Here is a 16,751-nt window from a genome sequence, read left to right on the forward strand (position 1 = left end):
TGAGTGTGAAGAGGAATAGGTAATAAGGCATTTTCAAAACAATCATTCTACTCTGCATTTATGTTACGTTCATTGATGTTTCATATATGCTTGTCAGCCTAGTAAAGTAACTATAACTGAAGTAATCAGATAAATGCAGTGCAGTAAAAGTAGAATATTTCCACTGATTTGTAGTGGAGTAAAAGAATAAAGGAGCATGTAAATAAAATACTTAAGTAAAGGAGAAGAGCCTCAAGCTTGTGAAAACCTCTGGTTCACAGGTTTGTTCATTTAACAAGGATTGTTTTTGACAAGTTGTTGCACTTTGAGGCCTTTTATACTATTTACATTGATAAAAAAGACAATATATGCACCTCTATGTCGCTGTAGTGTTGTACAATATCCATTAAAGTGATGCTCAGATTTTTACAGCCCCTCATTTTGGATCAGTTTCGATTTCATTGAGCAGCCCTGCTCTACACTGTCTGCCGTCATGCTTCAACATCAACTCCACTTTCACTTTCGTTTTTCTTTTCACCTGACTCACTGGCCGTGTCATTTTCGTTTCATCATGGCTCTATTGTGTTGTAAGTTTTCTTTTCCCGTGCGCGTGGCCAAGTTTGTTTTCATAACCAATCAAGTTTCGTTTCTGACAAACGTTCGTTTCTGATAAAAACGAGCTGTCGGTCCTGCAGAGGCACTTTCGCAGCATGTTTTCATGGGGAGAGGACAGCCAGCGGGGCTTTCGGGTCAAAGAGGGCTCGAACCTCCCCACAGGTGATGGAGTTGACTTTTTAAATGTCAGTTATCACATCAGGGACCTGTCTGCGGGTCACAGTGTGCTCGCTTTTGTCAAAAGTGATGGAAACTCGTATATCATCCGCACACATGAGAGCAAAGATGGAAGAAGAGTCAGAGGGAAACAGAGTGAGTACCAGTCATGTGGGGTTCCTGCCTGTATTCATCATTACTGAGATGTATTAAATGACCTCCCCTCACTTCCAAAGCTCTGTCAGAAGGAGGGTTTCTTCTGTGCACTCATCGTGACACATGTGCTCCTGTGTCCTGTGTCCCTTCAGAGTTTGTCAAGTGTAAAGAGAAGATGGAGGCTGTGAGTTGTGCTGATGATGTGGTCACACTGCTGTCTGAGGAAGGAAGAGTTCTGTGTGTGGACACGACTGACAGCAACATCCCCAAGTAAGGAGAGACTCCACTCAAGTTTTACTGGCACTCACACTGAAGTTGGGACTAAATGTGTGTAGCAGGTGCGTCACTAGCTCGGGAAAACATCCGGGGCTGTAGCCCAGAAGTCAGAGTCCTTTGATTCTGAAGTTACCAAGTCAGTCTGCTTTAAGTTTGATTCTGAAGTTATCAAGTCAGTCTGCTTTAAGTGTGATTCTAAAGTTATCAAGTCAGTCTGCTTTAAGTTTGATTCTGAAGGTATCAAGTCAGTCTGCTTTAAGTTTGATTCTGAAGTTATCAAGTCAGTCTGCTTTAAGTTGGATTCTGAAGTTATCAAGTCAGTCTGCTTTAAGTTTGACTCTGAAGTTATCAAGTCAGTCTGCTTTAAGTTTGATTCTGAAGTTATCAAGTCAGTCTGCTTTAAGTTTGATTCTGAAGTTATCAAGTCAGTCTGCTTTAAGTTTGATTCTGAAGTTATCAAGTCAGTCTGCTTTAAGTTTGACTCTGAAGTTATCAAGTCAGTCTGCTTTAAGTTTGATTCTGAAGTTATCAAGTCAGTCTGCTTTAAGTTTGATTCTGAAGTTATGAAGTCAGTCTGCTTTAAGTTTGACTCTGAAGTTATCAAGTCAGTCTGCTTTAAGTTTGATTCTGAAGTTATCAAGTCAGTCTGCTTTAAGTTTGATTCAGAAGTTATCAAGTCAGTCTGCTTTAAGTTTGATTCTGAAGTTATCAAGTCAGTCTGCTTTAAGTTTGATTCTGAAGTTATCAAGTCAGTCTGCTTTAAGTTTGACTATGAAGTTATCAAGTCAGTCTGCTTTAAGTTTGATTCTGAAGTTATCAAGTCAGTCTGCTTTAAGTTTGATTCTGAAGTTATCAAGTCAGTCTGCTTTAAGTTTGATTCTGAAGTTATCAAGTCAGTCTGCTTTAAGTTTGATTCTAAAGTTATCAAGTCAGTCTGCTTTAAGTTTGATTCTGAAGTTATCAAGTCAGTCTGCTTTAAGTTTGATTCTGAAGTTATCAAGTCAGTCTGCTTTAAGTTTGATTCTAAAGTTATCAAGTCAGTCTGCTTTAAGTTTGATTCTGAAGTTATCAAGTCAGTCTGCTTTAAGTTTGATTCTGAAGTTATCAAGTCAGTCTGCTTTAAGTTTGATTCTAAAGTTATCAAGTCAGTCTGCTTTAAGTTTGATTCTGAAGTTATCAAGTCAGTCTGCTTTAAGTTTGATTCTGAAGTTATCAAGTCAGTCTGCTTTAAGTTTTATTCTGAAGTTATCAAGTCAGTCTGCTTTAAGTTTGATTCTGAAGTTATCAAGTCAGTCTGCTTTAAGTTTGATTCTGAAGTTATCAAGTCAGTCTGCTTTAAGTTTGACTCTGAAGTTATCAAGTCGGTCTGCTTTAAGTTTGATTCTGAAGTTATCAAGTCAGTCTGCTTTAAGTTTGATTCTGAAGTTATCAAGTCAGTCTGCTTTAAGTTTGATTCTGAAGTTATCAAGTCAGTCTGCTTTAAGTTTGATTTTGAAGTTATCAAGTCAGTCTGCTTTAAGTTTGATTCTGAAGTTATCAAGTCAGTCTGCTTTAAGTTTGATTCTGAAGTTATCAAGTCAGTCTGCTTTAAGTTTGATTCTGAAGTTATCAAGTCAGTCTGCTTTAAGTTTGATTCTGAAGTTATCAAGTCAGTCTGCTTTAAGTTTGATTCTGAAGTTATCAAGTCAGTCTGTTTTAAGTTTGATTCTGAAGTTATCAAGTCAGTCTGCTTTAAGTTTGATTCTGAAGTTATCAAGTCAGTCTGCTTTAAGTTTGATTCTGAAGTTATCAGTTGTCAGTGTGTGGACACGTCATAATTTTGCGTTTTTTTACTGCTACAATGTTGCGTCTGTGGCTGCTGCTAATACATAAAAGTCTACTGTGCTGGGCTATTTTCATCATCGATATGTTTTTTTGATGATGGCAAAGAGGTGAAATGATTTTGAGCAGTGTGAGTTTTTAAACACAGTCACCTCTGATAACTAAAAATCTGAGCTGTGTTCTTGTTCTTTCAGGCCGCTAGAAGCTTTGTGTAACATACCAGTATCCCAGGTTGCTTGTGGGAGCCAGCATTCAGTTGCCCTGACCAAAGGTACAGTAAACGGATGTCTGCAGTCGGCAACCTGTGGCTCGCACCTGCATGCTGAACTGAACACTGAACATAGCTGACCATGTCATGTGCATGTTGGTCCAATAGTAATTATTCATGAAGCAACCGACGGCAGATTCATGCTGCACAGTCGAACCACAGCCAGCTTAGCTTCCAGGGAGCTAACATTAGCAAGCAGGCTAACGCAAACCAGCTAGCTGTAACTTAGCGACACTGCATTGAGCTGGTGTTGTTTGCTCTATAACGTTAGCTAATAAGTTCATTTGCAAGTCAGTCAGCTCAGCCCTGAGAGTCTGGATGAATTGGCTGATGTTATCTAGGCAGTATTTTTATATGTCAGCTAGCTAGCAATTCATCCACATTAGCAAGCAAGCTAACATTAGCCACCTAAAACCATAATATATCTCACATGTCAGCGTTTCCTCTAGGTTTTTTATCAGCTCTGTGGGGGAAGGTTTTTCTTGTCCACACACGCTGTGCCTCCGCTACAAACTCTCTACAGAGGCTTCAGCCTAAACCCCAGTAACGGGGGTCGGATCCCGGACCGCCCCGACTCCCAGCCAGAGGATAGACGCCAACATTAGGTCCATGTCCAGGCCGCCGCTGTAGAATGTAAAACGGAAACACAGCATGCGTGGACTCTGCCGGTTCATCTGTTGACGTTAGCGAACTCCATGTAAACATCACAACCTTTGGAGTTTCCCTCAAAATTGGTGCCGGAACCTTTACATAGAAGTCAGTTCACAGGCTCAACCAAGAGCAAGGTCTCAATTTTTAAGCTGTATAACTATTTATCCCTTGGCAATAAAAATACATTTAAAACGTTACACTCAAATCAACTCAAACTTTATTTATATAGCACTCTTCATACACAAAGTGCTTCACAGAATAAAAAAGAAAATTAAAACAAATGATAACAACCCCTCCCCCCAATTCACAGACAGGACAACAAATTACTCTCAGAAATAAAGAATACTGAATACAACAGAACTAAACAAACACAGACTAAATAAAACTGGATGAGGTGAAAGCATGGATGAGGAAACACCAGAGGACGAACTCAAGGGGGTTGTATTAAAATACATTTTTAAACATTACAATAAAAAAGCTGTGTAAAATATCCCCAATTTCAGTCAAAAGCAACTAGACTTGGTTATCTGTCTAGGAAGACGTTTCACCTCTCATCCATGAGGCTTCATCAGTTCATGTACGCATCTGACCAGGCTGGGACTGGTCCAACTAACTGGTGTGGAGATCCAGGTATTTAACCTCTCACAAGGCCGATGATGTCACTGGGACCCTTTGTGCTCCAAGTGCCAACGACCGTCGTTGACCTGGACAAGTGAGAATATTCACAGGCTGTGTAAAATAGGTTAAAATAACCACTAAATAAAAGTGAAGAAAAATAAAACTAGTAAATTATCAATGAAAGTATATAGCAGGTTTGAAAATAAATGAATTGAATCAAATCAAAATTAAAACCTTTGATCACTGCATCAACATTTGCATCTCACAACTTTATTTTGTGAACCCTCTGTTGTGTTGCCTGAGTGGAAGAAAAAAAAAAAACCTCAGCCAGCGTTGAGACAGGATAGTAAAAGTTGCCTCAAAGTCCAATAGTGACTCGGATAAAGGCCAAGTACAAGATAATAACAATTATTATGTAATTTTATAACACTACAAAGTGGTTTGCAATAGGCAATGATGCAGCGTGTCAGGAAAGTGTTATGAAAGTCCTGGTGATTTCCCCACAGATGGTCAGGTGTATTCATGGGGCCAGGACTCCAGAGGCCAGCTGGGTCTGGGGAGGAGGAAGCCCGGTGCCAGTTCCCCCCAACACCTCCGATCTCTGTCAGCGATGCCCCTGGTCCAGATCGCTGCAGGGGGGGAGCAGAGCTTCGCCCTCTCTGTCTCTGGAGGTGTGTTCAGCTGGGGCAGAAATGACTGTGGACAGCTGGGACTGGGACACACAACAGGTAAAAAAAAAACAGTCATTATCTCTTACATTTGTTAAACTATGTAATGCTTCTGTCACATGTAAACCTGAATGTTAATTTCTTTTCTATAGACAGACATACACCAACTCCTGTTCATTACCTGAACACGAAGAAAACTATTCACATTTCCTGTGGAAAGGACCACACTGCCATTTTGACAAAGGTCAGACAAGAAAGTATTCTCACACTCTCATGTCGTTACTGCTGGTAAACTGTGTAAGAGTGAAAAGAACTCGCTCTATAAAAGACACTGAGCTGACTTCACAAATACAGGATTAATCAGCTGATGTCCACTCAGTGATGAAAGAAAATATGCATTTAGGGATTCAGAGCACTGACCGCCAAATTTAACAGACATTACCATGAAACAGTCGGACATTAGACGCTGAGATTAAAAAAGGTTATGAAGAGATAAGAAAGAACAACCATAAATTCCTAATAGTGATTTTAAGAAATCCCCCATAGTTGCGACAATCAATCCATGTGAGGACTTCAGATGTAAAATCGTTGGTATTAGGTCCGGTCTTTTAGAACAAAACAATGTTGCTTTTAACAGTCCTGAACCATCACTTTTATCTAAGGAGACAATGGAGCATTTTGTCCTGGTTGATGCAGAAACACTCGGTAGAGTTTTCTCCCGACTTGACCCAAAACCTTTAGACCCAACTCCCACATCACTCTTAAAACAATTTTATGCGTTCTTTGAGTTTATATATATATATATCAAATTACAGCTTAACAACACACTTAAATGTTTCTGAAAGTTATTTATGTGAGAAATATGCTATACAATAACAAAGGTTTGAGTAGTATTTGATCAGCGACGCCTAGTTTGACAATTCCGTAAGCCTTAAAAACTGAACAGACCTGCAGACTGGACAGTCATGCTGTCAGGCATTAGGCCAGATCAGCTGAAAGTCTGTCTGTATGGGAGAGGGGCCAGACCTATCTGCCAGAACAGTGAAACGTGAGTTTGGCAGATTTGTGTGGTATCCAGGGTAAACTTTCCAAGCAATGCCTTAAAAACAAAGAGGAGGCAGTGTTAACAATAAGTAGGACTTAACTTTGGTTGTCTGGTTGCTTCCTCAGGGTGGTGCAGTGTTCACATTTGGCTCTGGTCAATATGGACAGCTTGGACACAACTCATTCAGAGATGAACTACGACCTCGACTTGTAGCAGAGCTCTGGGGGGCAAAGGTCACCAAGATCGCTTGTGGACGGTAAAGTACAATTAAATGATTACAATTAAATGAACTTAAATGCTAATGCAATTAGTCTGAGCTACTTCAGCTTATTTACAATGCACTTCCAGCATTGTTGGATTTTTCTCTTTAACATCTTTGAATTGTGATTGTTTTTGCTTATGAATAGATTTTTTTAACAATTAAGGTGTGTGAATGCCTCTTCCTGTTTTTATTTTTAATATTTGGCTGCAACTTTCTGTTACTGGCTCATATTCTCAAGTTGCATTTCACATTCTTTCTGTTGCTCATGCCCCCTCCATCAATAACACCGAGATTATTACACTAGTTATAGTCTAGTGAAATAGAGGCTTTGAGGCTGCAAAACTCTGTAAAAAGCATCATGTTGACATTAAGACCCTGCTTGTGCCGTATTGTTTTCATGATCAGAAATCACACGTTAGTGATGACAGACTCAAAGAGGGTCTACTCCTTTGGCTGTGGAGAGCAGGGGCAGCTGGGACATGGAGAGGAGAGTCATCCGTCTGTGCCGCTACCTGTCCAACTGCCACAGGGTAACTACATTTCTCAAATTGCTAAAGTGATTGAAGTCAAGAGAAGTTAAATATATTTAAAGTGATTGTATTAATCACTTAGGAGACATATATGTGATTGTAGAAAGGTGGGTCTTAAAGCTATTCGAACAGTTCAAAAGTCCCACCCTCTTCCCCTGCCTGACCTCTAACGCCTCCTCCTCCCCCGGCACGTGCGTTGAGAGAGAAATGCTGCATTCAAGTGCAATGGAAAGTCCGAAGTTTCTGACCTCCAACTAGGCAAAGCACACTGGAATCATCAAAGTGGAACTTCCTACTATTGAATTTGAGAGAGATATACCTACCCCGAATTCACTAATAGAAGGTTCCACATTGACAGGCATTACAGTGCACTTTGCTTAGTTGGAGGTACTGGAACGCAGCATGAGCTTGGCAAATCATTTTATTCGGACCAAATTAAAAACATGGTCAGATTTTTATCAGAAATATATAAGAATTGAATATTGATGAGTTTTAACACCTGGTGGATTTCTTTTACATTTTTGTGTGCCATACACTGATTAGGAATATTTTAAGATTACATAAGAAAAGTGTAAAAATGCCAGAAAGGTAAAAAGTGCTTTAAGTCAGGACTTTTAGAAAATGTATGTTGTATAAACACAAACTTCATTAACAAACCATTGTATTCTTTTTTGTATGTTACCTGGTAGTAAATTATTTCTGGCTTCATACACTACCGGTATTTTTGCTGTGTTAAATTCTAAACGTCAGCCAAATAAAATAAACATCATTTGAATTTAAAAACAGAAAATTAGTGTGTACATGAAATCCTGCATTATGAACTATTCTTATGGCACTTTTTGCAATATGCACAATGATTGAAGGGTGCTTTTAGCACTACTCCATACCTAAATATGGCAGTACAAGTGAACAATATAGAGTGTACAGCACCCAGACATCTTTGCTCACACATATCTAATATGAGGTTTCCAGCAGAATATGTGATCTAATATCACATCTAACAATGTAGTTTCATGAACTCTTTCTATATCAACACCGTCTCTCCTCACTTATTCCAGAGAGCACCAACGGGCCCATGCCTGGAAACATCTATGCAGGAGAAAACTGTTCGTTTGCAGTGTGTACATCTGTTCAGGTACCAACGCACATAATACAGTATACTATACACTATAATTATGGGAGGTGTTTCTAAACAAACATGAACTATTTCTTGCGTCTTTCACAGGAGGTCCATGAGAAGTCAAACAATGACAGTGTTGACAATGTAACAGAGCTCTCTATTGATGACATGATTGACAAATGGGTCTCTAATTGTCATTTAAAATCATGGAAAAAGATAAAACAGTAGGTATAGTGCGGTCCCAGTTATGTTCTCAGTGTATAACTGCTTTGTTGAATAGTGCAGTGTTTTTTGACTAGACTACCAAAGCTATTGTGAATGTTACTGACCATATCTAAACCTCACAGGGAAATCCCCAGGCTGTTTTCCTCTGCATCCCGTATGAACCAAATCTTCCTTGACCGAAGGTAAATACCATGTGCATGATGTCCACTTCTTTGTATCTGATGAATCACATCAGATTTACATTCCCTTTTTGTCTTCATAGCAAAGATAAACATTTCCAGACCTCACCAAAGTACTCCGGCTTGAACATGTCACTTGTGCAGTCTGCTTTTGAGAAACTGGGGAAGAAGGATGAAGTTATGGCAGAGGTATGACACTGAAATGTGACTATGTATGTTTGGTATCTGATTAGAAATTTATTCGGAAGATTAGGAAGTTTACTTTCAAAACCTTTTAGTATTAATCAGCTCAGTTTTTACTTTAAATGTTCTCAACAGGTTGAGGCTGCTGTGCTGCATTTGCTCTCCTCTCTTGATGAGACCCCAGTGGGGGTGGAGGGGCTGAGAATCTTCCTGCTTCTCAACGAGCTCCTGCATGTGATCCAGAGGCACAAACAGAGCACAGAGCTGGCTGAGGCGGTCGCTGCTGCCGTACAAAGACTCCCTGCTGAAAGCGTCCAGGTCATAGGTACTGTGAGCAATAACTTTTTGAATGTTTGAGATGCTTCATTTGACGTTAATCAACAACGATGGCGTCTGAATTAAGGAGGGCAGGGTTCTCTCTCTGTTGCAGTTAACAATGACATGTTCTCCATCGTTAACAAAGACAGGGCTTCCTGTAAATTGAGAAATACAAAAAATGTTTTAACACCCCAGCCCAGCGTCTACATTTTTTTGTTTTTAAGTCGCAGTCGGCAACATTTGTTTAATCATATTCACTGAAGCTGACACTATGCTCTAATAGAACAACATAAATCATCTGCCTCTACGTGCACGTAGAGCCTGTTGTTTGTTTTGCAAAAATCCGCGCCCGTGTCATCCTGTCCACTCAGCACAGTTCACAGTTCGTGCACACACTACAGATCCCCCCTCCCCCCTCGTGCATGTTAGAATATCACATGCACAAGCCTCAAGCTACGCATACGCTAAATGATGTTAGCAGTTAGCCAGTCTACCTCTGTGTAGCGTGTACCCCAGGCTGTTTATTTATGAGAGAAGACACAGGCGCCTTAACAGGAATCTGATGCACGCACGCTGACGAGCATTTGATGGGAGGGCCCGGAGGAGCTCGATGGTAGAGGGGGAGGGGCGTGAAAGTTGTAAACATTCGAGTGAACTCGATCTGCCAGACTTGCCGACTGCAGATTTAATCAAATGCCTTGCAATAAATTATAATAATAATAATTATAGATTTTCTCTGATTAGAATCAATTAATAAAATCATGAATTTAAAAATAAGCAATAATATTGGGCAGCCTCTCGGTCAATGAGTAGAGCGTGCGCCCCATATAGGCTCAGTCCTCCTCCCCACTCCTATCACTCTTCAGTTGCTATTATAAGAAATAAATAAAAATAAATATTTAAAATACATGCAAAGAAGACAGTAATCAGGTAAATGTGCATTTAAAACAAGCATTGGAAAAGACAAACATCATTCATTTTATTTAATTATTATGTGTTTAAATTATGGCTATGAAATGCAACTTTTTGTCATCCCATTTATCAATAATATCCCTCCCTTTTATGATGGCTGGCTGCTATGTGTGATGTTGCGCTGCCACGCTTTGCTGTGTGCAGGACCTGTTGGCAGGAGACATTTGTGGGGTCAGAGTAGAACAACTGGCCAGTCACAGCTCTTTAATGTTGAGGTGGCACGCTGTTGGCACCTCTTTACTTTAAAGCTGGAAGTCTAAATTAAAGCTGTTATGAAATAGAAATCATAAAGGTCAAAGCAAGACACACGTTGTAAAATGAATGTGATGCAGACATCTAATTTAAATGGAAGTCCGTCTGTCCTTCGGTTTTCTCCACAACATCTGATCGACTTTACACTGACCACCCAAGGTAATCCAATGTCAGCTGTAAACTCTTGAGATCAACATATTTATTAGTTATACGTTATGTACACACTGTGTAGAGTTTTGAGAGGAGACCTTTAATCGCTGTGAAATCAATGCATTCTTATTCTATCAACTTATTGATTGATTCTAATTTAAGACTAGTAAAGACTAATTATTATGAATAATTACTCTGATGGCATACTCCTCACAGGGATACATCATATCTGTGACATCTGCTCAGTTGCACATTAATGTCTGGATATCTCCATGTTGTCTTCTCCAGGGGACTGGTGGTCCTCACTGCCGCCCTCCACCATGGTCAGACATGTGAATGTGTGGAAGCAGGCCATCTCAGTGATCCCGTTCTTTGAGCTTGTTCCTCAAAACAAGGAGTCAGTCAGAAACCTGCTACTAGTCCTCCAGTATATGTACAACGTTAGTATCACTTCCTGTGAAATTTTAAACCACACCTTTTCTACAAAGAATGCTTTCTCTTTCCTACCAATCTTTCACCTAGTTGACTCAACCTAAATATACATATTTTAAAGGCCAACAACAGGATTGCAGGACGTCAGAGAATTCCACATAAAAAATATTGTTTGGAGTTCCGCCAAATATTTATTCAAGAGGATCTGCGTCTTTGGCGTTCCATGGCAACAATCGAGGTAAAAAAAACAACAACTCAGGATGGCAATCAAGTCACTCCCATCTCTATCTTTTAATATAGCATCCATTCGTGTAAAATTATTTTGTAAAGAAACCTTTTTTAAAGGCAAATAACTGATCTTCTCTTTTTCAGGATATGGATTTTAAGCCACTTATCCTTTGTGACTTTGCATTTGTAATGGATCTGAAATCAAAGAAAATGGCTTTTGACATGAACGCCGCACTAACTCAGGTAACGTGAGACTGGAACTTTGCTTCATGGGAAGTGAGCCATACAAACAATACTGTCAGGAAATGTCCAATATATCAACATTTAATATCATGTATTATCAATGTATTTGTCTCAATGTTAGAAATTCTGGTTCCTATCCCGTTAACAAAGTAGCAAAATGTTTAACCTGACAACCTATTTTTCATAGCAATGTCATTTTAAAGCTGCACTAATCAATATTTTATTATGGATCAAACAACAATGTGTAATGTTGCTTGGGGTGGCAAACCCACGAATCCCCTGAAGTGAACTTGGTGGGATCAAACAGAGCTAAATGAAAGGGAATATTGGACACAGTAAATGCTAATGTTGCTCTGTGACTGCTTAGTGTGTAAATAAGAAACTGTTTGTGATAACTTTGGGATAACAAAAATAATGATGCAGTTTTACTAACAAAACACATGACATCAAATTGCTTAAAATTAAGATGGAAAAAATATGATTAAAAAATGGTGTTTTGAACTGTATTACAGCAAGAGCACCGGGCAAACATGGCTTGTCTTTTTCCATGGGTTCCTGTGTCAAATTCTTATTTTGAACTGAAGCTGAAGCGAGCGTCACTGATGGAAGGCACCTTCAGACAACTGGCTGCTGCTCAACACACTGACTTCAAGAAGCCACTTGTGGTAAATAGTTTGTTTTGACCTGATAATTGAAGCTGAAGTCTGTAACTTTGTAATATATGAAACTAAGTTTGAATGGGAGCCAACTAAGCAAGAAAGAGTACCACGTAAATGCAAAAACGGTCTGGCGCCGGATGTGGCACCTTTTTATGCTGCAGGCGTTGATGAGGGAATTGGACACAGCTGGGCAGAACCACGCCTTCCAGCTCCGACAAACAAACTGAGGGGAAAGACACTTGTTGGGAAAAACAGACAGAGGGAGACAAACCAACACAAAAGGAAGAGGGAAGAGACTGACAGGACAGGGATCCTGACAGACAAACCAGACAACTTTCTGACTTTACAGCTAAAGAGTACACTGTTTTGCCTATTCCTCAGAGATTTTGTGAGGAACATGCAAAACAGTAAAAGAATATGGATTCATATAGGATCAGTGCTGCCTAGTTTCACAGTTTGATCAGAGTTCAGAGCAGTCGGGCGCGGTGGAATCTAGCAAAAGCTGTCAGGAGCAGACATGGAACAGTAGGTGGAGGTAGAGATTCCTGACTTTTGCACCGATCGTCTTGTCACATTGTGCTGTCAGGAAATATTAAAAAAACAACTTATTTAAAGTTACTGACTTCAGCTTTAAAGCCTTGCCAAATGTCAAATGTATTTGTATAATCCTAAATTTATTTTGTCCCTCTCAAAAGTGTTTACCTAACAAGAAGAAAGTTTTGTCTCTCAGGTCTATTTTGATGAGGACCCGAAGGTCACAGATGTCTACAAAAGAGACCTTTTTCACCACTTGTTTCATGAAATGGTGTCAACTCAATTTGGGATGTTCATGTTCAACGACTCGGAAACACTGGCATGGTTCCCCTCCAAAGTAAGACTTTATACTTTAATCTTTATACAGGAACCAGTGACCACTGAACCATAGACTCAGGGTTCTTTTTATTTAACAGCTTAACTGCTAATAATAATAAGCAACAATGGACTATATACAGTAAACATCAATTTGAATTGTTTCTACTTTTGTCAACACAGGCAACTGAGGAGGACAAGACAAACTTCTTCCTGTTCGGCCTGCTGTGTGGACTGGCTTTGTACAACAACTGCATCATACACTTACCCTTCCCACTGGCTCTGTTCAAGAAGCTGCTCGACGTAGAGCCGACACTGGAGGATATGATGGAATTCAGCCCAAGTGTTGGAAAGTCAGTATTCATCTTTATTTATTCATAGAGATGTGTTGTTTTAAATGGATTCCTGAACTGCCATAATATATTAATATATTGTAAGAACTCTACAGTAAGAAAATAAACCTATCTTTTAATAAAACATAGTTTGTTGTTTTGCTTGTTAAAGGAGTCTGCAGTATGTCTTGGACTATGGAGATGACCTAAAAAACCTGGACATGGACTTTGTGGTTGGTGTTTTACATCAAAACATTGCATCTATCTTTCTTCCTGTGTTACAAAGTTTTTCCAGTGGTATCACTAACCTCCTCTTTTAATAACTGATGAACAGGTTTACTGGGATGGAACAGAGGTTGACCTGGATCCCCAAAATCCTGAAAAGCCAGTGACGGGTCAAAATAAGTAAGACCTTAAACATATTTAAATGTGTATGTGACCTGCACCCAGATCAGCTCTGTCGCAGAGAAATGTTGGTTGACATGAAACTTGAAACTGTTAACAGGAAGGAGTTTGTGGATGCCTACGTGAATCATGCCTTCAACGCATCAGTGGAGAGTGTGTTTCAGGAGTTCAAGCGAGGCTTCTTCCAGGTGTGCGACCGGGATTTGGTGAAGCTGTTCCGTCCAGAGGAGCTGCAGGGAGTGCTGGTTGGCCAGGACGTCTATGACTGGGCAAAGCTGAAACAGGTACAGTTCCACACACGGGCTCCTTTTGTTCACAGATTTACTACAGCTTCACATAATTGATCCTAATCTTTCAGATATTGTAACAGTCTTTCAAAAAATGATTTCAATTCAATTAGAACACATTGTGGGATCCTCGTGTCGGCTCCACCATGCAGATGTTTTGGGAGGTTTTTGATGAGCTGACCGAAGACCAGAGAAAAGATTTCCTTTGTAAGTATTACAAATTTTATTAGAGTCTAAGGTTAATAAAAACAAGTAATATTTGAGCCTTTGTAATATATGGTATATTGACTTTTTTTAACGATTCAGACTATATATATATATATATATACGATAACTCCCTGACAATTTAATTATGGTCGGATTAAAGCAATAAAGTGATCACTGCAGCTGTCATGTAAATATAATAACAGTATCTTAGCCCAGTTACAAGTCTAATAGGCTCATAACTGGAGTAACCAACATTAACTAGTATTCGGACAAGTTGCCTTCACACCACTGATTTCTTTCAGTGTTCTAATTCTACGTCACAAACAACATTATGGTTTTTAGAGGCAAGAAAACCTCATGTCATTTTAAATCAAGTCATTGTTAAAGTCATGTTCATTTGAGCCCAAACATTAGGCCTTTTTCTGGCAGATATTGTGAAATGTCACTTTGGGAAACAACCCACTCGGCACACAAAACACTTGTTGGACGATTCTGCCAAAAACAACACTTTGTTCAACGTTCTTGATTATTTATTGATTTTATTCCTACACTGTCTGAATGGTTGGCGGTGACGCACTGCTCACATTGGTCAGTTTCTATGCAGGCCTACGGTGGACTGAACAGATTCTTTTTGGTCCTGTTGGTACCAGGTACAATGTTAATAATAATTACCCATATTCCAAATGGTAGACCATAGCTTTAATCAAGCGCACTTCAATTTAGGAAGATGCACCATGTAAGCACCCTATCAATTAGTATAGGGGAAGTCTTAAGAACAATATTTTAAGTATATTTGGGCCCAAGATCAGGTAACAGGACCCACCCTAAGATCCCTATCATGTCAGCTGATATTGTGCTTTCATACAAATCTACATACGACAAACTGACTGATGCTCAGTGGACCTGAAGCACAGGAATTTGAACACCTCAATGGAATGCAGCAATTATTAACATCTTCTGGCTGCCCTCATTCACTCTTCACTAATGATGGTGATAAATAGATTATAATCGACAAAAAGTAATTAAAGAGCCTTACTTTCCCTCCACGTGTGTTCTTCAGGGTTCCTGACTGGTTTCAGGAGGGTTCCTATTCTTGGCATGGACCAGGTCCAGATGAAGGTTCGACCCGCGCTAATCCCGAGCGGTCAGCACTACGATCAGCACTTCCCTACGTCTCTGACATGTCACTCTATTCTGGAACTGCCTTTATATTCATCCAAGGAGATCATGCGAGACATGCTGACAGAGGCCCTGATATCCGAGAGAGGATTTTCAATGTGATGGTGTTTCAACAGCTGTACGTGTACTGGATCTGTGATCTGTGATCATTTCCTAGACTACCTCAGGATTAAAACAAAATCACTGTACTGGATGCCCATGACTCTTGTAAAAGTGTACTTTGAAAAGGGTGACCAAAGAGCAACATTTGCAACCATTTTTACACGAGCTGTGTAAGAAAAGGCACTTTAAATCCTGGGATTTTTTTGTTTTGTGAAGATAATTTAACTCATCATTTAAGATATTTATGTTCATATCATGAGTTTTACACATTCATAGGAACACAGTCAAATATTTAACTGATGTGTTTTTTTTCTCAGATGAAGTTGAAATCAACAAAACTTCGTACCACACAGCCAGTTTATTAGGTACACCATACTAAATCTAATACAATGAATGTTCTGGCTAATCATGTGTCAGAGAAGGGCCAATTTAACTGTCTGGTGATTGCAATTTGTGGTTCTGTTTAATTGTATTACGTATTCAAAGGAGTAAATGGGTTTGGGGACAATACTTATTACATTGGTGGAAGTCTATCACTGTGTTTAAACAAGGGGTTTTGAATGAATGCTCAACGCAAATGCTTTCTTTCAGAAATGTATGTTGCACTTCAGTCCTGCCTGGGGCTATTGTTTTACTGTTCTGTCATGATTATATTTTGTTTGCACCTCATACCATGTGACCAAAGTCCATTAAAAGACGACACCAACAACAGCTAAGAATAAAAACATACTTTTTTCACATAAAAAACATAAAGCTTGAATTTGAAAATCTCTGAACAATAAAAAATATATTCCTACTTTTGTCATTTGTAGGATTTTGTTTTCATGAGGTGCACTGAGCTTACTTCCCCTTCGTCTGTTTACAGGCGACAGTCAGAGGCACAGAACACAAACACAGATGTGATGCTTGTTACTACTGAAATAAAATATCTATATGTAAGTAGTAAGTAGTATATAGTGTGGCGATATTTATGGTTGTTAAAAATGAATGTATGGTTTACTCCCCCCCTACAAGTATTGCCTGTGTGCAATACTTTATATAACAGAGCTGGTGTCATTTTTCTACTTTCGACATCAGAACACAGACTTCAAAACATTATTGGATTTAGACTTAGTGGAGAAACCTTTGATAAACATTCACTTCCTACATCCAGTCTGGTTCCTCCACCAAAAGTCCACCACAGTGACACACAAACCTCTGACTGTAGAGACACGGCCCTCTGACTTTGACCCTCTGAACTAAACCTACAAGCCCTCAAGAAACAGCGTCACCACCTATTTAACCTTTGAATTTCATTACAATACGTTTTTGAACTTCTCTTTGTGCAAAATATTTTTTGCAAAACTTATAGTATTTATGCTTGCATGCTTAATATGAAAGAAAG

General features: G+C 39.3%; 1 protein-coding gene across 1 annotated transcript; it reads left to right on the forward strand.

Moving 5' to 3' along the window:
- Positions 1-689: 689 nt before the first annotated feature.
- On the forward strand, positions 690-15,367 carry LOC310949477 (putative E3 ubiquitin-protein ligase HERC3; the record flags this gene model as incomplete). The annotated part of the gene is made up of 23 exons (XM_083916951.1): positions 690-906; positions 1,059-1,176; positions 3,198-3,274; positions 5,047-5,268; positions 5,361-5,452; positions 6,379-6,509; positions 6,921-7,045; positions 8,104-8,180; positions 8,271-8,389; positions 8,513-8,572; positions 8,653-8,758; positions 8,888-9,077; positions 10,733-10,884; positions 10,998-11,114; positions 11,249-11,347; positions 11,860-12,012; positions 12,737-12,877; positions 13,039-13,208; positions 13,360-13,420; positions 13,522-13,592; positions 13,693-13,876; positions 13,993-14,086; positions 15,147-15,367. 23 exons carry the CDS (start codon positions 690-692, stop codon positions 15,365-15,367), a joined length of 2,997 nt encoding a protein of 998 aa, XP_083773077.1.
- Positions 15,368-16,751: the final 1,384 nt, after the last annotated feature.

This window comes from Echiichthys vipera, assembly GCF_963691815.1.
Source record: "Echiichthys vipera genome assembly, chromosome: 7".
NCBI lineage: Eukaryota > Metazoa > Chordata > Actinopteri > Perciformes > Trachinidae > Echiichthys > Echiichthys vipera.